At 38.6% G+C, this 24,153-nt stretch overlaps 1 protein-coding gene across 2 annotated transcripts in view; it reads right to left on the bottom strand.

Annotated features, from left to right (window-relative positions):
• Positions 1-24,153, bottom strand: part of Syt7 (Synaptotagmin 7) — a 389,134-nt gene that overhangs the window by 118,834 nt on the left and 246,147 nt on the right. For both annotated transcript variants that reach the window (XM_090388110.1, XM_090388111.1), the window contains exon 3: positions 943-1,251. In XM_090388110.1, the coding sequence (XP_090244236.1) occupies positions 943-1,244 (302 nt within the window). In that variant the 5' untranslated portion in view covers positions 1,245-1,251. The remainder of the gene's footprint in view (positions 1-942; positions 1,252-24,153) is intronic.

Here is a 24,153-nt window from a genome sequence, read left to right as displayed (position 1 = left end):
GGAGGGCCACCGCAGTTGGCTGAATTCAATTTCATGTTCCAGTAACCAGATTTGTAAAATTCTGTTAAATGGCTTATTATTCTGTTGAAAGAATCCATTCGTAGATGATGGATACACCGCAGCATAAAGGGATCCGTCTGATCGGAAACAATTTCCAGATAACTTATGGCATTATTTGTGCTTCCTTCCTTTATGTGATTCTGGTATCAACCCGAGTGAGTCTCATCCTGCTTTCACCCACCCTGCTTTCGCATGGTGCGAACACTTGATGCCGTTATCGAAGGAATGCTCTATTTCGCGCAAAGGGTAGTCGTATTCATAAAAAAAATTAGCCACTGACTGTATTTTCTTATTTTTTATACCTTAATTATTTTTGTGCTCGTGACACTATTATATTAAACTGTTGGCAACTAATCCGTCTCGGATTAGTACTTTCTGTACTGCACACTTCTCCACACGTTCTCCTCAAGTTCGCATTAAAGAATTGTAATCTTTCATTCTGGATGGTCTATGATATAATCACTGCAGTTGTGAAACTGTCGCAACAAAGTACATACTACTTGGGGCCTGTGTTTAAATGACAATTCTTCAAGAGCGGTGCAATTTCAGCAGAGAAATTTTCACCATTATACTATTCAAGTTGTGATTGTTAACAAAGTTTCTTAACTCTACATTAAGAGAGAATCGTGATCTAGTTTAAGAAGAGATTAAACTCAGTTAATGGAACATTTCAAGAGTACTAAGCACACACACACACACACACACACACAATTGTCTAAATGAAGACCACATTTTCATTTTCTCACTGCTCTGGTTCAAATGTAGATGGCGTTAAATTTACCCTACATTTGAACCAAAGCGTGGTAGCGTGTTACTCCTTCCATACATATGTGAGCAGACTGCCCGTGCATTATTAAAATAAGAGCGAAAGTTCATACTCACTGAGTAGGCTGCGTGGTGATAGATGATACCACAGGGGGAACCAGACGTATAGATCCTCTGCTGGCGCGGTCCTCTACATTGTGGCGTGTCAATTCTACTACACTCTCTTTAGCAGCTGCTTCTTGCTGTGGGGCAGACGTTGCCGAACGGCCTAATTGAAGTGGTTCCATCTCATCTTTGACAGGCTTCGCCCTCGCTCTCTTCCTCCACAAGAAGTAGCAGAGTACAAGAGTGATTACCATGGAGAAAACCGCAGCGATTGTGCCCAGAACCGATGCTAAGATGACAGTCTTCGACTCCATGTTTTACCTGAGGACATATCAAACATTTAATATAAGAAAAATCATAAACATTCAGTGGCAACTGGCCTTCTAGGTCATAGGTTTATAGTAATGAAAATAATAAGAAGTTAAGGATAACTTCAGCGCATTTCGCACGTTTCATTAGTTTCTTACCTATCAAAGAAAAACTAAAAGTTGGACTGATATCTATTAGTAAAGGAAACTATTCGAACTAAAGCACCCCTAAGATGAATTAAGAAACAAAAATATTATTATCGTAAATACAAGAGGTTAAGAGACGGCCATTCCATTCCATTATGGGAGGGATATATGGATTCCTCATCTCACAATTATCGGTTGCCTTGAACCAGATATTAGCAGATAGTATCAATCTAAAATATGTTAAGCAGTAATTTTTTTTTAATTATAGACAAAGGGATAAACATTTTAAGCAACTATTTACTTAATTTAGTTATTATACTTTAATCCATATTTTTAAATATATTTATATATTTTTTTTCTTGAATTTTGCAATTAAACATTGCTTTGTATCCATCATGTACTCCGCCCAGTCATAAATTCCGTGCACCCCTCTATTGATAGTTGATAACTATCAAATTGATAACTACTGAAGCGCCACGTGTCAGACACAACTATAAATATGCTCATAGGCATCTGAGGAAACAGTAATGCGATTATGAATTCAAGACGAGTCCGATCGACTGAATTAACCGACTTCCCGCATGTCGGAATGATAAAATGGTGCCACAAAGTAATCGTTCTGTAAGCGATTTTTCAACGGCAGTGAAGATCTCTACGTCGACGATTGTTGATGTGATCTGCAAATGGAAGCGCACTAGTATCGACATCGTCACAAAAATACCCAAACTAGATCGTGGAATGTGATAGGAGAGCCCTGTAAATATTGGTCCACTCGGAATGCAGGTCATCGTTTTCGCAGCACACACAGGGCCTCAGTGACACGATTAGGACTCATGTCAGCACTGGTACAGCGCACGGGACGTTGCATGATACGGGTTACTGCAGTCGTGCAGTCGTGGTGTCTAATGCCATATGCCGTCTAGTTTGGCGCAAGGCCTGCCACTCATGGGCCATAGACCAATAGAAAGCTGTGCTTTGGAGTGACGAGCCACGGTACATAGTCTACCAGTATGACGATCGTACCTGGGTATTTGGCGGATGTCAGGAGTACACTACCAACCACGCTATATTATTTTGACAGCGAAGTTTGCCAGAGGAAGCATGGATGATCTAGGGATGTTTTTCATGGTTTGGCATTCGACCATTGGTTATTACGGACAAAACCATGAATTCAGGTCTGACTGAATGTCCTGGACAATAATGCGTTACCTACGTTGTGGTAGGGAAGGCCTATACCGGTATCAGCAAGACAATGTTCCATGTCATACTGCTCGCGTTGTGACGGACTGGTTTCAGGACATGAGCGTCGAAAAGAAAAGTTGGACTGGCCAACTCAAAGCTCTGATCTCAATCCTGTAGAGAGCCTCTAGGATGAATTGAATCTCTGGTGTGCATGAAGAGCGACAACCCAAATAAACAGAGTTGAAATGGTCACCACTTTGAAGACCCAGTGGCGGAAATATCGGAAGACATTTGCAAAAAATGCTCGAGAACGTTCCTCGGAGACAAGAGGTTATTATAAAGGCTAAGGTTTCAGCACAGCACAGGCTATTATTTTTCCTGAAAGTGTAGGTTATTTTTAGATATGCAGGTGTCCAGAAAGGAGGAATTAATCGTAAGACGGTGTATTTCTGAAAGAAGCTTCATTGCTATTATTTCAAAATGACATATCACATATCAAGGGACATGGATGAATCTCTCTCTTTACAACTGCACACAATTTCTTTAGACTTCTCCAATGCCTTTGACTGTCTGTGTTGACCACAATAATTTAATTTCCAAACTCCACATGGGTGTTTGAAAATTACTGGGCTTGGCCTGACAACTTCTTTGAATCAAAATCAAAGGGGGATGACACCGAAATCATCAAGATTCTACATTTGGAGAGAGGGGTGAGCATTACCATCAAATTAACGATATTAATGTGGTTCTAACTAATCTGAGTGTCGGCTTCTTGACATGCTGACGACTTTAATAGTGAAGCACAAGACGTATTGCGAGGTGCTAAATGAAGCCATTTATAAGTTAAAAAAACTGGGCCAATGCCAGCAAATTAAAAATGAACTTAGAAAAGTGCGCAGTAATGACCTTTCCTCATTCCGAGAAAAGAAATTAATATTATTTGATTATTATCCAGATGACAGGAAAATACCGAGAGTAACTGAAAAATTAGATTCTGAGCATTCTTTTTAAAAAGAATGGCCAGTACAAGAAACCATTAACAACGTTCCCTGTCAGCAGCTAAAATCCTTGGAATTCTGGAATGGATTAGTAAATTTCTTTAAAGTCTTGATCGTTGCGAAACAATTATGCCCAAACTTTTTTCATAACGACACATTGAACGAGTAAACGAAAAGGGGAAGGGTCTTGAAACAGAAATGTGAATATACCATACTTGATTACTAACTTTATTGCTAGAGTTGGAATATTAGGCTCTGATGTAATAATCTGAGTACCACAGGTTACCAAATTCACTCAAAATTTGAGATACATAACGTTTAATACTGTATATGTTATGAAAAAAAAAGCATAATAATAGAAGACTGTTTGCTTTTAATTGTGTTTGTATTTTCATTTTGATATTAATTTTCCACTTTTGTTTTCATATGTTCATTTTAATTTTTTATTCTAATTTGATGATGATGAAAGACTAAAGAAAAACGGCATATTCAACAAAATACTTTCACTTTTAATAAAATAGAAAATGGTTAGTTCATCAGCTATTGAGTGCAAAACAAGTATTTCTCTTTTTCTCCTCTTCGAAATAACGTTTTATTATAATCATGCTTTTAAAAGAAGTATTATTAAAATAATAAGGAGGCTCAAACGTAAATTGAAAAAAATATTTTTAATGCTCTCTAATCTACAGTAATTCTAAAGATTACAGAGCACTGAAGGGGTACAGTAAAAATAAAAAACTCCAAAATGGTTTTTATTTTTTTGTTTTTGCGTCAAAGCAAATAAGAGGTTATAATGAGGTGCACTGAAAAAAATACACCACATTATAGATACTGAAAAAAAAAAAAGAAAACAAAAGAAAAACCGTTAGAAAACTGAGTTTCTTGGAGGAAAAACTTCTAGCCCTTGTTCGAGACCGAGTAAAAAATAGTTTTTTTTTTTTTTCATGAAGAGATATATAAAAAGAAGTTGATCTGTTGTTGGTAACATCTTCTGAGAAGGCTGCAGGTTGGATATTCCTGCTTTAAAAATACTGGTATTTAGCTCTGTAGAACCATTTTTTCGATATCATTGGAGCGCTATGGCCATAGATGTCGATGTTTCCAATAAATCCTCAAATAAACAAACGAACAATATCATGATTAGCCTGGTTCTTATCAGCGAAATATTATAAATAAAACTGAAACACTAAGTAACTCACATACGAGTATTACCTTTGCGGGTAGCAAGTGCATATAAGCACCAAACCAGAGACCTGGGTTCGAATCTCGTCAGCGATGCGAGCAATTTTTATGGGCCTCTATGCACATGAGGTTCAAACAGGGCTAAATTGCAACTGTTCTTAATGATTTTTTTTTCTTTATTGGACATGCTTGTTTTTGATTTTTTTCTTAATTAAAAGAAAAAGGAAATTTTCATGTTGAGCTTGTATTTTGTTGGTTTAATTTTTAAAATGCATAAAATATTTATCATACACTGAATAGCTATTTTATTAGCTAAACCATTTAAGCCTCAGTAAAGGCTGGATTTGTGGAGGCATGGACTCCAGCGATTTGTTCAAAGTGTGGCATGTTAACTCAAATGCTTCCAGCAGTTTCAAATCGGATGATTGCAGATCTATACTCCGAAGAGTACAATCCGCCTAAAGGTGCTCAATTCGATTGATCTGGCTACTAATGAAGTTACCCCAGTACGTTGAATTCAGTCTAATGGAACTAGTTCTGTAAAAAGCTGGCATTGTGATATGGTGTATTATTTTCCTGTTGAAGGAATGTAATGAACCTATTCGCAAATGGATGCACTGAAGTTATGAAGAGATGCGCCCAGTAGGAAACAATTTTCCGATGAACTGTGCATCCAAATGTAAGAGGCTCAATATGTACCACAAAAACACTCCTCACACACCATTATACTTCAACCACCAGCCGGTAATGCTGACCCCAGGCAGGATGGATCTATGGGCTCATGTCATTTTCTCCATATTCTGATCCTCTCCTCACCATGAAACTGCGTGATTCGGGATTCATCAGACCACGGAATGTTTTTCCAATCCTACAATGTCGAGTTTGGCGTTCCTAAACCCAAAATATTTTGCTGACAGGAGTGGAAACCGGTTCTATCGTCAACTGCAATATCCCCATCCTGACAAGGTACGACGAGTTGCGCGTTCTGAAATGCCTCTTTGGTTATTAACTACCGTTGTTCTCGGTTGCTGTTTGACTAACTGTAGCCGTTTTGTCCTTGCTTTTAGTTTATATATTTTTCTGACAGAAGCAAACCTTTTAAATGTACAAGATGGGGTAACCCGTTCTTTAGTTGTGTCAAGAAAACACGATTTGGTTTACGTTGTTTCAAGAAAACATGAGTCTCCTGGAGAAGGAACCTTGCTGCCCTCGCCTGAGACCGACTAACTCAGCTATGGCGTGGAAAATGTTCGCATCCTTTTTTACACACTGTGTAGATTTTTACACACTATTTTTTTTTCCTAATAATTTATTTTTTCCTAATAATTTTCATTATATGGTTGCCTTGCAGAATGGGATTGTTAGAGTACGATGTGTATAACCACCGTGGACATATTTTTATGACAATGTACGATTATGAAAGAAATTAATTATTCGGTATATATAATGTGAAAGATGCAAATTACACTGTTCTGATATTAATAAAGTTTAAGCCAGCTGGTGTCAAATATTAGCATTCATGCAAAAAACTGCATACGATGGCGCGTTTGAATTTGCGAATTATCACAAAATAAGGGGTTCTCTTGTTGTTCACTGTTACAACAGTGAATTATAGAATCTGGCTTATACTGGCATTCCTAGGTATGAAGAGAGAGAATTTATTTTTTCCTAATAATTTTCATTAAATGAGTATATTTATTTTTTTCCTTATAATATTCATTATATGGTTGCCTTGCAGAATGGGATTGTTAAATATACCAGACACAATCTTCACACTGCTTCCTTTCTCCTTCCAGTTCCATAGCCTGCAAATGGATCAATAAGAACAGCAGACGGGAAGGAAGTACGAAATTGTCAGGTGATGCTTGGCAAAGCCATAATTACAACGCAATTACAACAGAAGGGATCTGATATATGACAGTTTTTCTTAATCGAGTGAGATGAAGAAACAACAGACTGTATTCGGCTGCGTGGTGTCTGTGAACTGAATTTATTAATAAGATCGGTTTGTTGTGGGGATAAAGGAATTCATTCAAATCCTAGCTGAAATTACTAATTCAGCACAACTTGCCGATTCACACAGCTTGAAAGGCCTTATGCACCTGGGCCACCGATGTATTCGAATGAATTGTAATGAATGGTACAGGGATATATAAAGATAAAAAAGAAATAAATGTGGTTGAATAATGAACACGCATTTGTATAAACGCAGCTGTCACCGATTATGCATTTGCAAAAATTTTCTCTCTGTTTCATGATAATACTCCAAATTATTAATCTGCTTGCTCTTCACAGAAAATCTCAAATTATATGAGAGATATCACTAGTTTCCATGATTGCCATGTCCGTGTGCTTTCCTAACAAAGTCAAACCCATCATTTGGTCTTCCGCTCCACTAAACCTTCTAAGATTGGAACATTGGATCATATGTGTCTAAATAGGATATCTAACAACTCTTCAACTATCTTTAAATCCGCTGTTCACTCCAACGGGTATTTTCCGACTGAGACTCCTCACAACGTCAACAAACTCCTCGCACACCGAATAGCCTCGTCTGCCGTGGCCCCAAGTTGTTCAACAGTTACGGTTACACAATAACATCTTTACGTCTGCCCCTTGTTTTCACACCCTTCTCAGCCAAGGACTAATTTTATATTCTGTCTTTCATTCAATATGCTTCCTGTAAACGCAACTCAATTATATTGTATCTTAAGTAAACTTTACTTTAAAGTTCTGTTGGACAACCACTACAAGGTATTTATTACTGATCTGTGTAAAAATCTACGTAGTTCTATATATCTCGTAATTCTGTTGGTAGTTCTGTGACTACCAACAGAACTTTACCAGCTTCCTTTAGGCTTAAGTCTTTTGCCCACCCCGTTGCAGAGCATTGTTTATAGTATTTTATTTTATTATATTTGCTATCTGTTTATTTAATAATGTCCTTCAAGTTTTCCTGATTTGCATATACAAAAACTGATCAGATAAATAAATAATACATCATTTCTGCTACCTATTAAGAGTGAACTGTTCAAGACAAGTTGTTCAATGAATTATGAAAAGTAAAGGCAGTCCTAGCGGCTTGTCAGAGACATTTTCTCAGGTATGACAAGCTAGGCTTGCTATCTGAGAGTCTATAACGCTAATAGTCATGTGGATGGAACTAATATTCAGATGGCGCTTGAATCGAGTGAACCCAATTTCGGTGAAGTCTGGTCGTTCTGCGGCAACTAAATCCTGCTTGCATTCACGGTAGTGGGACCATTCGCACCCCCCCCCCCCCCCCGGTGCAAGTTCGGAAATATGTACCTAGTATACTGGAGGGAACTACCCAGATGTGAGCCAATGTAAGCCGGGTGGTTGAGGTGTCGTGTTCACTACAGAAAAATGGTGCTCCTCTCTGTCACCAGGCCTTACTAGTTGGTAGTTAACTCTCATCAAGCGTTGCAATACCAGCACTTTACTTATTAGAGGCTTGAAGTGGTTAAACCCATGTTTAGTCTCGACATCAAAGCTCCAGCAATCCCCATCATACAGTATGATTGATGTTCTTTGAGGTTATGATGGGCATCATGGCAAGCTCCAAACTTTCTTATATTTCGAGGGTACAGCTCTAAAACGGTGTTCGCATGCCAGCTGCAAGATAGTCCACTGAACCGAACCTATTGGTAACCCTCTAGGAGAAATCCCGATCAGCCTCTACTGTGCCAGAGAGTTGGTGGAGGGAGTCCGAGTAGTGTTTATGCGAGGGGCATTGTCGAGGCCATGTTATGTCAAGGAGCTGGGTATATTCTTGCTGTGTATACACCATATCCAAAAATTTCAATAATTTTACAACCTTTCCCCCGTCTATTTGTACTTTATCTACTCTGCATCATGAATAACTTTCGTGGGTAGCACAGTTAGTAGGATCAAGGCCCTCCGCACACCGGTTGGAAAAGACCTGTGCTGGAATTCTGCCGATGATGCGAGGAACTGTTATGGACCTTTTTCAAAAAAGGTCCATAACAATTCCTCGGCTCCACTGATCTGTGGAGCCCATCATAACCTCAAAGAACACCAAAACGTGACTGTGTTAGTCGATCTCAAGCGAGAGTAACATACGAGGGGTTTCCGAAAAGTAAGGTAACCCATTTTTCTCTCGATGATGTTTAATAATACGAAGTTGAAATTACACACTAAGAGATAAGTGAACATACACTACTTCTCCACAAAATCTCCAGTTTTATTGATGCACTTGTCCCAACGATGGGTCAGTTTATCAATACCAGTACTGAAGAAGTCCGTGCCCACACGCAGTAACCAACATCGCACCGCCTGATGAACTTCCTCATCCATAGTGAAACGCATTCCTGAAAGGTGTTTTTTCAGAGGGCCGAACAAATGGAAGTCTGAAGGCGCTAAGTGTGACTGTAGGGGGGATTTGACAGTTTCCCAACGATTACGGCGCAATCACTCACGAGTGGTGTGGGCAGTGTGTGGAGTTGCGTTGTCGTGCAACAAAATCACGGCGCTCGTCAGGAGTCCTGGTCGTTTGCGTCGAATGTTGGCTTTCAGTTTTTCCAACGTTGCACAGTAAAGCTGTGCATTAATTGTTCCTCCCTTCAGCAAGAAACCTTGGCGATCCCAGAACAATGTGGCCATTCCTGCCCGCCCGATGTCGATCTTCAATGTCAACACGGCCCGCTTTAAATTCATTGCACCAAAAACACACCTGCTTCTTTGTCATCACCTTTTCGCCATCACAGCAACCAGTTCACGGTGAACATCACTTGGTGAAGACCCTTTTGCTTGCAAAAAGTGAATAACTTCAGGAACACCTGTTTTGGACCACACTTGCACGGTAGCCGCCATTTTGCAACTGGAATCTGCTGTGAGGCGACAGTACCGCAACACTGCACTGGAGGTCTTTTTGAAGGTATTAACGGGTCTATCTGTCCACCGCGTTTCATCTCATTCCCTTTCACCATTTTTAAGAAAAAAACTGTGTTATCTTACATTTTGGAAACCCCTTGTATTTATTTTTTTCTTTGCTCGAAACTCGGGTTTTTCGTTCATCAAACAGACAAATCGACCAAAAGACAAGGTTGCAATCTACAGACATAATATATACGGTGCAATATAGCCTAAGTCGCTGATACGTCAAAGCCCAAGAAGAACAGCATCAGCGAAGACCTCTCAAACACTTCTTCATTCTTTTCACAAGTATGAATCGTTTCAGATCCAATCTCAGTGATGTCCATTTCCACCCACAGTATGCCAAGCCCCTCTTACTATTTTCTGACAGAATCTCAATTGCCTGAACAACGGTTAATAATTAGGACTCAATTGTCCTAACTATTAGCTATACGATTCCTTTCGCATCAAAGGTGTTACTTGGGCATATGTTCGCTCCCATAACCCTTGTCAAAGACTTAGTAATTTGGAATCTCCTCTTTTCGATCTTCTCTGGCTTAAAACCACTCTACCACATTCTGTTTTAAATTCATCTGACCTCTATCATTATTCTACCTCCACTAATCACTTGGAACTTTTAGAGTTCCTTTCTTTTAAACTTGACTTTCTCCACTCCAGCTTTCCTAACAGTGAGGTAATTTTCCTTGGCGATTTTAATATTAACAACTCCAGCTGGCTTTCGTTTTTTTGCCACACGGACCCAGCTGGATGGGATGCTCAGGGTTTTGCAATTACTAATGTCCTCGTACAGATTGTTCGTTTACCTACGAGAATACCAGACGATTCTAACCACACGTACAAGACTCTTGACCATTTTTCTCACGAACAACCCTTCAAAGTAACACGGTCGAAGTGAGTGATCACCTAACCACCTCAGATCACAAACTGCTGATGGTCTTGTCTGCAATGGAGCTTTTCCCTCATAACTGTTCTTGGCCTTGTGTTGTTTGGCATTACAAGAATGAGAAATGGGATGATCTGCGATATTTCTGTTCTTCATTTCCTTGGTTGAACTACTGTTTTTAATCTTTTGATATCACTATTTGCTCAGACCGTGTCAGTGAAATTATTCATGTAGGGTTAAAATCCTTTATTTCACACTCCACCTTCAAACGTCGTCCTTTATCTAAGCCTTGGTTTTCCAATAAATGCGCCAAGGCTGTTCAAGATAAGAATGTTGCATATCGCAATTGCCTTGCATCCAGATCTTCACTTTCGTTTTCTGCCCACTCGAAAGCTCGCAATAACTGTAATTCAGTCCATATTAGATTTTGAACAGATTAATAGTAGAAAACTTGTTTCTTGTCCAAATGGTAAATAGGAATTTTGGTCTCTTGCCAAAGCTGTTGGCCGCAACTTTTGCCCATCTTTACTCCCACCTCTGTTGAAATCGGATGATTTTATTGCCACGTCAGCTAAAGATAAAGCTGACCTGCTAGCATCCTGTTTTCTTCTTCGTGTACTGATGATTTTGGTAAACCACCTCCCACTATTTTCAGTACACTCCAATGCCTCCTGTGGTCTTTCGTCAAAAGTTGTCAGAATGATTTTGAATAGTTTTGCTGCCACGAAAACGCCAGCTCCTGATGGTCTTTCTCCACTTATTCTCAAAACCTGTGCTCCTGAGCTTACTCCTGTTCTGTATCGCCTTTTTTCACTTCCTTATTCCAAAAGTGTTTTCCCTTCTGTTTAGAAATTTGCTCATATCCAGCCAGTTCATGAAAAGGGTGACAAATCTCTCCATCTGATTATCAAGCCATTGCACTTCCGCTGCTTTTTTCGTAGTAATGGAAAAACCCATTAACCGCCAATTACTAAACTATTTCGAAACCTTCGTTTCGATCAGTGATTGACAGTGTGGATTCCTTCAGTGTCATTTTACTGGTGATAACTTGGCTTACGTTACCCATCTAAAATTCAATGGAAAATTTGGTTAGACTCATACAGTTGCTCAACATTTTAAAATCTTTTGTTCATGTTTGGCATAACGATCTTCTAATCAAGCTTCCATCACATGGATTTCGACTGTTTTTGCAATTGGCTATCCAGTTTTCTCGCTACTGGTGATGGTATATGGCTCTTTGTCTTTTAACTTTTCCATTAATGCTGGTGTTCCTCAAAGTACATTTCTTTCTCTTACTCTTTGCCTCTTGTACATTAATGACTTTCTTCCACTGACTGCCCTCGTGGGTAGCATAGTTGGTAGGATCGCCGTCCTCCCTACACCGAGTCAAAAAGACGAGTTCGAATCCTGTCGATGACGAGAGGAATTTTTATGGGTATTTTTTACAACGTGGCTGAGTTAGTCGGTCTCAGGCGAGGGCAGCATGGTTTTTGCGCCGATGCGACAAAAACCATGCGACAAAAACCATGCATTTATTTTAGGACCATCGCCTTAGTCGCCGATGCTCCTAAAATAAACTCTTCCGCTGACTGGAAATCCTATCCAAAGTTTTGCCGATGTTACATTGCATTTCATTCAACAGTTTGAAAAATATTTCCCTGCACAAACAACTTCAGCTTCTCGAATATCCATCACAGTTCCTAACATGCTGATTTCCTGGTAATTCTCTAATTGGCCAAAGATAACCTAGTTAATTTCAGTCCTTCTAAAACTCTGTTCCGTCTTATAGCTCGTCAAAAGGAGTCTACTGCACCTATGCTTCTTTAAAGACACTCAGATCTCCAGACAAGATCACATATCTCTTTTAGGGATTATCCTCACTTGTAATCTCTCTCTTGGTCTAAGCACATTACAAATATTGCTTCCTCTGCATCTAAAAATTGGGTTTTCGTTTTTCCTCTCGGCGTTGCTTTTCTTATAAATAACTTTTTACTCTGTACAAGTCTCAAATCCACCGTACCGTGGAACATTTTTCCCACATATGAGGCGGCACACCCATAATCTCTTTGTGTTTTCTAGACTCTATTCAAAAGAGGGCAGTTAGACTAATTAACGACCCCTCTGTTACAAAGTCACTGCGCGCGCTCTCTCTCATAGACGTTCTGTTTCTGCTGCATATCTTTTCTATAGATATATTCCATGGGCACTGTTATTCTGAATCAGCTTCTATAATCCCTCCTCTCTCTTCGAAACCAGTCTGAACATGCCTCAACCAGTTAGCATCCTTTTACTGTTCAACTTCAAAAATACAGAACCAACTTTGCTTTTTCCTTACTTATTTTTTGAGCTTCTGCTTTCTGGAATGGCCTTCCTTCACACTTATTTCCTGACAGTTACAATCTACAGAAATTCAAGTCTAATTTCAACAATTATCTTCTGTCTTTTCAACCTTCAACCCATGCACAGTACTGAGTATTATAGGTTCTAATATGTTTCGTGTTTGGGGTTTTCATAAGCAAAGTATTCCAAAGACAAAATACAACTAGTTTCAATATGGTATTGAAATCAGTTGTCTTTTGTTGTATTGAAATCAGTTGTCTTTTGCGCCTCCGTAGCCAGGTGGGAAGGAGCAGCAGTGCGTAGCACACGCTTCTTGATTAGACCGGGGTTCGAGCCCGTCACCACCAAATACGGAAGATGCGGAAAGGTCAGGGAATGACCACCGCATATCCCGGAGCAATATGGCCTTAGTTGCTAATGCTCCTAAAAACCAAAACAACAACAACAACAACAACAGTTGTCTTTTGTTGTATTGAAATCAGTTGTCAAATTTAATGTAGAGGATGTTATGAAGGATTCAGTGAGATACTAGTACAGAGTAGTGCACTCTTTATTTTGAAACTTTCAAGATATAACTTTCAAAGTTATGTCTTGGGACACGAAAACCATGGCGTACTCCTATATTATTGAGGTATTTTTCAAACTGGTGGGAGACTTGGGCATAAGATACTTCGTTAACGGAGCGAACTGGCATTCAATTTCGATTCATTCGTGCAAACTTAACGATATGTGTCATTTATATTAGGAGATAGACGAAAAAAAGCGCTTGGAGAAAAGAAACTTCAAATAATATAGGTAGTAGTCCATTTGATGCAATGCATACGTGCATAAGAAAAACATGATAAAACTTCGATCCATCTGCACTAAATCGCATCTCTATGAAACTTGAAAAGACATTTAGAAGTGCAATCTATCAAATATTATGATTGTAGAAAAGTCAGAACATAAACTATTCCTAGTTAAGCAAGGATAAAAAACGAAAATGCAAGAATAAGGATAAAGTAAATAATACTTTAATATCGAAGTTGTTTTACACTGGAGATCAACTTAGTCTATCTTTATCAATTATCATAAATGGTGCTCTCAGCTAGGGAATCACAAAAACTAACCGCCCAAGCTGCTGCTTGCAGCAAGGCTGTAATTACAGTAGAGGCGAGGAATGAAACAGAAAGGAATTTTTAGAAGTAGAAGATGCCGCAAAGGAGAAAACCTGATGGTTATTGGAAAGAAACAAAAATTATGGTAAGAGAAAATGGAGATCAAGAGACAGAAAGAGATTAATGTGGAGCGCGCTTTAAGAGCACGCTCCCGAGGGAAGGTTTGTGTGATGATGATTGCGAGATAGAACAGAAGCTCAATGATCTTTATGGAGAGCGGTGACAGAAATCATCCATAAGAAAAGAGGTAACACAGTCAAAGGGAGAAGCGTAGAACAGAGGACCACTTAACACCCTGGAATGATGGATTCAGAATATAACAAATAATTGGTCAATACTTTGTAACCTGGACTTTAAAATTACTATTTAATATTTTTATTGTTTTAAATATTAACGATTTAATTAATGGTCGCAGTGCATTACATTTCAGGCGCGTTAGCAAATAGTAATAATTTATGATTTAAAACAAAAAAAAAGCTAAAAAAAAAATTACTTTTTTGCACGAACCGAGAAAAACTTTCATTTCTATGCACCGCCCATTACTCATTGATTCTTCCAACCAGAACATGACAACCAACATAATATCCAGTGCTCTAACTACAATGTACGGTATCCGGATAGCAATGACATGTATGAAAAAATAAATAATAATTTATGGATTTCTGTTAATCCGATTTTAATGAGATTTGGGAAGGCTCAACAAATTCGTTGTAAAGAGCGAAATATAAAATTTTATAAAAATCTATCCACTAGGTATCGAGTTATTACATACGAAAGGATTGAAAAAATAAGAATTCTTATATTTCTATTCTTCCAATTTTACTGATATTTGGGATGACTCGGCAAATCGTACTAAAACAGGCAAACATAAAATTTTATGAAAATACATCCACTAGGAGTCGAGATATTACATGCGGACGGACAGACAGACAATAGGTACTTTACGCATCTATGCTTAGGCGCTAAAAACCAAATTCTCTTCTCTCGATGACGCGAGGAACTTTTATTATTTATTTATTTATTAAATCTGTTTATTGCTCTACCGAAGAGCCACCCCCTGGACAGCAGTAAGCTAGAGGGGGGGGGTGATATTTACATGCAGAGATTAAGACAGGGACATGTGTCCGGCGGTTACATGAAGCACATGTATGCTTAACCAGAAAGGTACAGAACTTAAGAGTGTTTATTATTTTCCATACTTGAAAGTTGTGCAATACCGAAGTGTCTCGAATTAAAGGATATTATTTTCTCAAAAGTGCTGTAAATTACAAAACCATGAGAAATTTGTACAAAATATAGAGAATTGAGGCAGTCCTTCACCGGTTGTTGCCCATGGTATCTCTTCAATCTTGATTGTCCTAGTGCACACAGCCAAGCGTCTTTGGAGTAGTAGATTCTAAGAGAGAGGACCAGTGATGGCTTCACTTTATTTTATTTTTCATTCATCTTTCATTGGATGCATTGTCGTGACAATTTTCCTTCTGGTGGCGTCTCATAAGTGTGTCTGTTTGCATATGTGTCCGTCAGCTTCTGACGTCTGTATGTATATTGCTCGCAGAATTTATCCAGGTCGATGGCTAGATTGTTGATCAAATCTACCGTGTTTCCTGGGAACATGCGTCTCAAGCCTTTCAGGTTATTCAAACTGATTGTGAGTGGGAACCTTGGGTCCATTTGATTCCTTCCGGCAATGCAGGGAGATTTTATTAGATCAGTAATGGCAGGGGCGTCGAGTCGTCTTGTGTTTGTTGTTTCCTTGGGGTGACTTCCAGATTTATGTAGAGCTGGGCCCTAGAAATGGTGTATTGGTTGCCAGTCCGCCAGTTGAGCCATTTCAAGAGCCAGTGTTCCAGGCTGTGGAACTTGTTGAATTGTGTTGTGGGAGCAGAGGACCAGATGGTTGCTGCATAGAGAGGTATGGGATAGACACATCGGACAACGTCATGAATTCCCGTTAGTGCCTGGCGGATCGCCCACATAGCGGAGTACATTTTGGTTTTTGTTTTCAGGAGGTGAGCCTGGAATGTCAGCCCCTCACCCCATACTAATCTGAGATCCTTGTGTGTTTTAACTTTCTTAATGGGTGATCCATTGATGGTAACATTGATATCATTGCGTGACTTCTTCCAGGTGAAAGACATGTGGGAGATTTGTTTGTTTTGTTTTGCAATTTTATTTTAATTTTTCTATTTCTGTAACCAGTAAGAATGCCTATATTCTGTTTAAACCTTTACTTTATTCTCGTTTCCTTACCCCACATTCCAACTCGTGTACCTCACAGAAGAATCGAGTTCTTATGTATATTTTATTCTTTCCTGTCAGATTCTTGAGAATTGTTGTATTAAGTAAAATTCCTCTTTCGGATTAGGCTTGTGTATTCAAATTGACTAGTTACAACTTCATCATTCAGTTAGAACAAGGATACTTAACACTTTCCACGAATCTCCATTATTATAGCTTCTCTAGCATATAACCATTTAGGGATCACACTCAATTCCTTATTCGACATTCTTATACAATTTAATTTAAAGCTGCACTAAACACAAAACCCTTTTTCTGGCTTAGTTACCATAATACAATTGGAACCACCTTATGTGCTAGTATTTATCCTAATTATCTGTTTTATACCTGCACTAAACACAAAACCTTTTCTGTCTTAGTCGCCATTATACATTTGGACCATCTTATATGCTAGTATTAACCTTAATTATCTTTTTGATTTAACCCATCTAATATAGCTACTTTACATCCGTTCATTCCTATTTAATTTGACTATCTCCGTCTATTTCTCTGTTCATTGCTACGTTCTAATAACAATACTCATCTACATATGCATCTTAGGGTATATTAATCATATGACCTTCCTCTTTAATTTTCTTATTATCTCCCTATAGTCCTAATAATCTATAGTGTGCTTATTCTAACTTGGCACTTCTATATTCTGGCGGGATGTTTTGGTAAGGGCCTTCTACTTCTTCCTCATTCAGGGCTGCTATCTTCCGCCATCCAGAGCTATTTCTTACTACATTCAGGACTGCTACTTTCTGCTTCCAGGGCTATTTTTAGGATATTATCGCTTTCCTCGGTGGACTTAGTCATGTATGTATATCTTCTTCTTTCATTCTTACTGTTTAACGAACTCCCTTTAACTACCCCTTTACCTGTTCATTCCTTTTTCTCACACCCTTACATTTCCAATAAACTCCTCTATCTCCTCACTATTTTTTCACTCAAATCTTTCTCCCCCGCTTTTCGCACGCTATCTCCTTTTGTTCCCGAAATTTACACTTCCCTTCAAGTTTGGCACGCCTCCCCCAAGGATTCCAACCAATCTTCTTTTTCTGTTTAAATTTCCGTTCCTTTCTGTTTGCTAGCACAATTCTCCCAAGCTGTCTCCCTAGCGCGCAAACCAAACTTTTCTCGAACTCTCTTATTTTTTTCTCATAGGCAGCATGACCCTTTCATGTCCACCGGCAACCTCCAAAAACACTCATTTTCGTTTCACACCTTTCTCTCTAAAAGTATCCGAACACCCAAAATTCAGTCAGCCTGACGCCATTTTATTTTGACGGGAACGCTGGACGTCCACTCATTTCCTGTTTTGGTTCTAATGGTGTCATAGATCAAAGGAGGCGCTTCGTATAATCCAGTTTCACGTCCTATTGTTCTTCCTTAAGCAATCCCTTCACACCGTTCTCAAATGACACCCCTTTACTTAGTCCTGCTGTTCCTGTTTGCTCTCTCATATTATTTGAATTACTTGTTTACCCCTTTGCTACTATTCTAAATTCTCACGCTTAAACTATCCATTACTAAATCTAGCATTCTTCAAACTTTAACCTTACTTCTAGCAAAACACATATTTTTATTTTAATTTTTAAGATTTTACATCTTACAGACATTTGAGTTGTTTTTGCGTGATTAATCTGTAATCCGATGGAATCCAGATATTGTTGGAGGTTACGTATAGTTTTAGGTTTTACTTGCCTGCAAGGTAGTGCTAAGAACCTGAGTTTGGTCAGAAGACGTGATATAAAGTTTCAGGTCATCAGTGTATGATTGGAAGTCAGTTTGGGTTGCCAGGAAGGGCTGCAGCAAATAGGGTTCATGATAGGACACCCCCTTGTGGGACACCCCTATTAGTAACACAAGTTGTCCGAAAGCTGCGATGTGAGATGATGAGATGTCTATGCTCCAAGATTGGTTTAATGATGCCGAGAGTTGTTCCTGTGATGTAAATCACAGGAACAACTGTGATTTACAATGAACTTCTATAGCCCTACTCTACAAGCTCAGATCCTACCGGGGAAGAAATTAAATGAGACTATATATTTCCTGAACAGTTAGACTACTGGATTGTCTTTAAAATTGTACAAAACAGAAATACATGTAACTATTGGTAAGTAACAACTAATATTGCTGTAGAACGACTGTAAATAATTCTCAAATTCTGTTGCTAGAACTGTCAAACAGAGAGACTGGTAAATCTCACTGTAATGTAAATAGTGATCAATGTTAACAGTTTATTTCCTTGATAATGCTAAACTTAATAGGATAACTGATATATAATGCTATTGAAAATTGCAGTTCTTTAAAAATGTTTGTCTTGGCTGTGTGACTTCAATGGGTTTTTGGAGCTCCAGCCTTGTTTTTTTTTTTTTTTTTTTTTTTTTTGCGGGCTCTAGGCCTGGGCAGCCTGTGAGCGGGATAGCGGGCACCCACTGGTATTGCACTACCTCCAGTGGGTGCGGGATTTCGTGCACTTTCGCATGTAAAAGGTTTAAAAAAAAAAAAGCCTGGCTACTCGCGCCTGGGGACAGGCACCAGACAGCAGCTGCACAGGTGGTGGCTGCTCCTTTGCAGAGGTCCTACATTCAATACAGATCCACTAGGTGGAGATGGGCTATGCCTAGGGGCCACCCTTGATACCAGGACACACACGTGTTTTGTACTGTGTTTCCTCAACTGTATTGTGAACAAAATATATATATATATATATGCTAGGGTAATTATATATATGAGAATGAAAATGTACATAAAATTGTATATAGATTATTGTTTATGTTTCTTGAAATTGTACATAATATTTGGGTGTGTAAATAAATGAAAAAAAAAAAAATGAATGTGATTTACAATGCTCAATCATGAGTCGAAAAATTTCCCATGAGTTGGGACAGCAGTGATATTATAAATTGAAGACAGGCGTTGTGAGTGTTGGTCTCTTCGAGGTATCGATGATCTGGTGTCTGGTAAATATTTATTTGTGTGAGGAACATTGATGCCTGGGTCAATTGATTGGACCACATCAGCTGATTGCGGGTTTAACCGCCTGACAAGAGGAGAGGGAGGTTTAACTACTGACCTTGAGGTTAACCTGTCATATTTTTTTGGGTGCATCTTTACCACCTTAGCATATGCCTATTTGGTGGGAGGGCTTGAAGGGTCACCCCGGTTGTTATTCTGGGGGTTATCTGGAGGCTGGCTCTAGAAGCTTCGTGATTTTGTAGTTTGACTGATGATAGTTGCTAGGTTGTTCTCTTGTGCCAGTTCGCCGGGAACTGCTGCTGGCTTGGGAGTGCAGTTGACAATGAGGTGTGATTCACTAGGGTGTGTGTGTTTAGAGAATTGATTCTCTAGTACTCAGTGGTTGGATATCCTCAGAAAAATGGTAAGAGGGGACTGGTATTTCTATCCTAATGGCGTCAGGTGAGTTGCAGCGTCCTGTTGGTTGAAAAGGGCTCCATTTGGGGATGTTCGCATTAAGATCCTGGTTCAGTTCTGTCATATCAAAATTAGCTTGAGACGGTTTCGTTATGTCAACTCCTGAGGCTTTCAACAGATTTAGGAGAGTTTTCGAAGGTACTGAGATTCCAAAAGTAAGTGGGTTTCAATGTTTACTAGCTGTGGTTTTAGGTGGTAGATTTCTGTTTGTATCTGTTGGTTCTGCTTCCGAAGCGAATGCATCTCTTCTGTTAGTATATCATGATTAGATTGGATACGGTTGACGGTATTACTATCTACAGCCCGATCCAAGTTGTTCTATACATTATATGTCTAAAACTTCAGTGATACGGTTGCGAAAATTGTGGACCGTGTGGACCTGTGAGATGGTTACTTGCGGTGTTAAGTTTAATTCTTCAGTGAGATGTTCAAGGCTTTATGTGGCTGATTCTGGGTCTCTTACTAGTTCCTCACCAGTTGAAGTTGTCGATTCTGTAACATTAGTGTTAGGTAAAGTCTCCTGTTGTGTTTCTTCAGGAGTTACCTGTGTTGCGTTGGAGTTATGCAAATTATCTTCATTCGTTGTATCCTCTGTAGGAAGATCTGTGTTGTGAATAGTAGAGGTATGGCTTCTACATACTTCACAGATCCATGCGCGTCTTCTTTGCTTATTTAATTTCTTCTGTGAGGGGGGTAAGACAGGAGCTACAAATTTTCAGGTTGCATCGACAACAACTTAAATCAGCTTCCTTATTTAATTGACAGATGGCACACGTGGTTGGGTGCTGAGTGTGTTGTTCGTCCTGCATTTTCTTATTTTATTAACCTGTTAAATTTTGAGCACTTAGAATCCGATTGCGTTTTGCAGCAGATACTGTTCAGCGAAAGAAATGTATTTGTTTACGCCCTGTCATGCTGATGGCAGTCGGGGGTGGCGGCGGACTGCTCTTGTTGGGATAAGCTTCCTGAGGGGCGACGACCTTGTGCTGACCTTGATTATATCCGTAGGCTTGGTGTCTTGTTATTGTAGTATGTTCATAAAGAGGGCAAAGACAAAGCAGTGGGCGAGTGGCTAATATAAAAATAATAATAAAAGTTTACCTGTTGGAAGATCTTCTGTGGAAAATTAGTAGCTGACGAGCGAGTCTTTCCTAATCAGTACAGTCTTTAGCTGGCGTTCCTACGTGAACTATAACTACTTAAAATTATGGATTAAAGGGAGCACACAAATAATCGACCGCACCATGGACGGCCAGCGAGCTTTTTTTTTTTTTTTTCTCACCGTGACTAAGTTAGTCAGTCTCAGATAAGGGTAGCAGAGTTCTTTCCTCTAGGAAGCATGGGTTTCTTCGTGGCGAAATCAGGCAAAGCGACCAAAGAATACACAATTTACAGACATAATACACATGGTTGCATAAATGTTCCTTCTCGAGTAATATGAAATGTTTTTATCTCTTCCACATAGATCCTTCTTATGAAGGCACACGCGTATTAAATTTAAACTCGTTATTAACACAAAATGGTTAACAACTGTTCGTGCTTCATCAGAGTTTTGTTATTCTGAGAAGTTTTTTCATTAAGTTTCAATACCTCAAGACGTGTATCTACAGAAGGCCATTTTTTGTTCAGCGATTGGGTGATAATTCTTTGTACATATCCAAAGGAGTTTTTTTTTTAACTCTACTAATTGTTCTGATGGTAAAATTTAGAAGGCTCTTTTCAGTTTGCCGATAATTTCGAGGAGTTGTAGTGGTATTTGTTTACCTTTGAGGCAAACCAATCTTTAACCTCTACGGAGTTAACTCATTAGGAAATTTAAAAAATCTACAAAAAACCTTCGGAGCATTAGAAAAATTTAATCACTACCGTGATATTATGCTGGAAGCTATCCACTTTACCATGAAATCATCAACGCAAATCGCAATGACGTGATTTTTTCGAATATTCGAATTAAATTACCTTTCTTTTTATTACGTAATTTCATATTGGTGAATTGCCACCACATTCTTTTTTTCAAAGCCTCTCCTAGAGTAAAGAAAACATACATTGGATAGCGAATTTTAAGCGTTTAATTTTTATTCCCGGAATATGGTACAACTCGTGGAGTTTGGTGAGATGAATCCATATCTGAAGTCAGACATTACTTAGCACACATCCACAGGTTTAGAGAAGAATGCAGGTTACGGTTACTGAAAGTTTTAATGATCTTTTTACAAGTATTACAATAAACGAGATAAAAATATAGTGAATTAATTTTTTTGTTTCCTTTTCCTTTGTGATGATCAGAAGCGTCTCTGATAGATGAACAGCAAGTCTGTCATGCTCACCTTTCACCTTTCTGGGTAACGTTTCTTCGTTGGTAATAATTGATGAAAACGTTCACAGTGTTCATCACTAACGTCTCACAACGGTTATCTGAGAAAAAAAGTCTCAATGGGAATGGAGAAAGTGTATTTTAGAGACTTAATGCCAGATTTTGGTAGGCTCGTAATAAATTCTCAAGGATTTATAATTGCCTGTTCTGCTGTTGGCCAAAATGGGAGTGATTACGTTTAATTTTTTATCCAGCCTCTGAAACGCCAAGAACAAATAGTGCAAGATATATGAGGAGCCAACTTCTTCTCCTCTTCACGTAATTTGGAGTCAATATAAAGTTCAGTCATTACTCAATCAGCAGTTCAACTAATATGAACAGATAGACAAGTACGTGGAACCAAACGGTTAAATATTTTGCAAACTGAGGGTGCTAGGAAAATAGAGAGGCTACACATTCAAAATCGATAAAAATGCATTAATACATAAATATACATTAAAATACAATGTTTTCTATTGAAAACATATTTCATCTGTGGGGGGGGGGTTATTTTCAATGTTATTTATTATCTTTTTTATTTACCTTATATCTCACAGAAGATTTTTCTTAGGTGCCCTACAAGGCTCCACCTTTTGCCACCTGACTGCTATACTCTGTATATATAACAGAAGACTCTCAAGGTCTTGAGCGTAATTTCTTTTGATTCCTCTTTAATCAGTAACCAGGATTCTCTCGATAAATTGTGGGAGAGCAAACTCTTAACTAGGCAAGCAAGGCGTGTGTTACTTAAAATAACAGGACTCAAGTGAAAACAAAACATGAAATTTATTACATACATATATACAACATAATATACAATTGAATTAGAAAGCATACAGTCCTAATATACAAAGTCGACTCAGAGATACCTTGCATATATTATTCTAATTACAGTTTCTATTCGCTAGCTAATCTGAGTTGACCATTATATGAAAACACCTGATTCATTTTTCTTGCCCTAACTAACTCCTAACACTTGTACATTCACTATACTTAATTCATTGACTCCTGGATACAATTCTGTTTCACATATTAATAATCAAATATGCTACATTCATCATTCAGCTCTATGTTCTCACCACACTGTTACCATATACTTGTAGACCAATCTTCAGTATCCTAAAGTCCCTACTTGTTATTAGTCATTCAGATAAACCAACAAATCTTCATCAATTAAAACACTATATTCAGAGTTGCTCATATAACTTAATTATCTATAATTTTAAAACATATTCAGAATCCTTCTTTATAAGCTTTACTACCCTTCCAACACATTATATCTATTTATATCAATTTCATCTATTACTCATTCCTTCGTTTTCCTTGCATTATACACTAACCCCCTTTAACATTAATAAACTCTGTTAGTAAATCTACTTCAGAGATAATTTATCTTTCACTTTACTTTCTAGGGCTACCCCCCCTTTTAATTAATTACCCTACTATTTCACTAACAGTCCTTCTTGTTAACTTAGTGTACTTATTATATCACTCACCTACTTCTATCTTTTTCTCTTCTTCTCCAGGGAGGTTTCAAGCTTCCATCTTAGGCTCTCCTGGCTATCTTCTAAGGCTTTCCTTCATCTGCTTTCTCCTGAATCTGCTTCAGATAATTTTCGGGAACTCTTGGCTGCATGGTTCTCCTGAATCTGCTTCAGATATTTTCCGGAACTCTTGGCTGCATGGGTCTGGCGTCCTTTCTCCTGCCTTGAATACACAACTCTTCCTTTACTACGGATCATTCAGATGTATCTTTCTCCAAGAGGTCGTTACCTTTCCTGGTTCACTTAACTCTCTTTCATAACCTTTTTCTTATCGTCCTTAGCCTTCCCGTTATTTTTTGACTCTTAACTATTTTCCCCCTTACTGTCTATGGCCATTTTTGTACTCCCTACATTTCTGCACTGCCCGACTTACTTCTCTCACTCTGTCTTCACGATCACCCCCTTAGCCATACTCCTCTTCTCGATTAATCCTCTTCTCTCTTTTAATGTCTACATTAAAAAAAACTTACCATAACTATTTGCCCCTTGTG

Source organism: Mastigoproctus giganteus, chromosome 13, assembly GCF_048544385.1.
Source record: "Mastigoproctus giganteus isolate SK-2022 chromosome 13, ASM4854438v1, whole genome shotgun sequence".
NCBI classification, from domain to species: domain Eukaryota; kingdom Metazoa; phylum Arthropoda; class Arachnida; order Uropygi; family Thelyphonidae; genus Mastigoproctus; species Mastigoproctus giganteus.
This window is presented reverse-complemented; position numbering and strand designations above follow the sequence as displayed.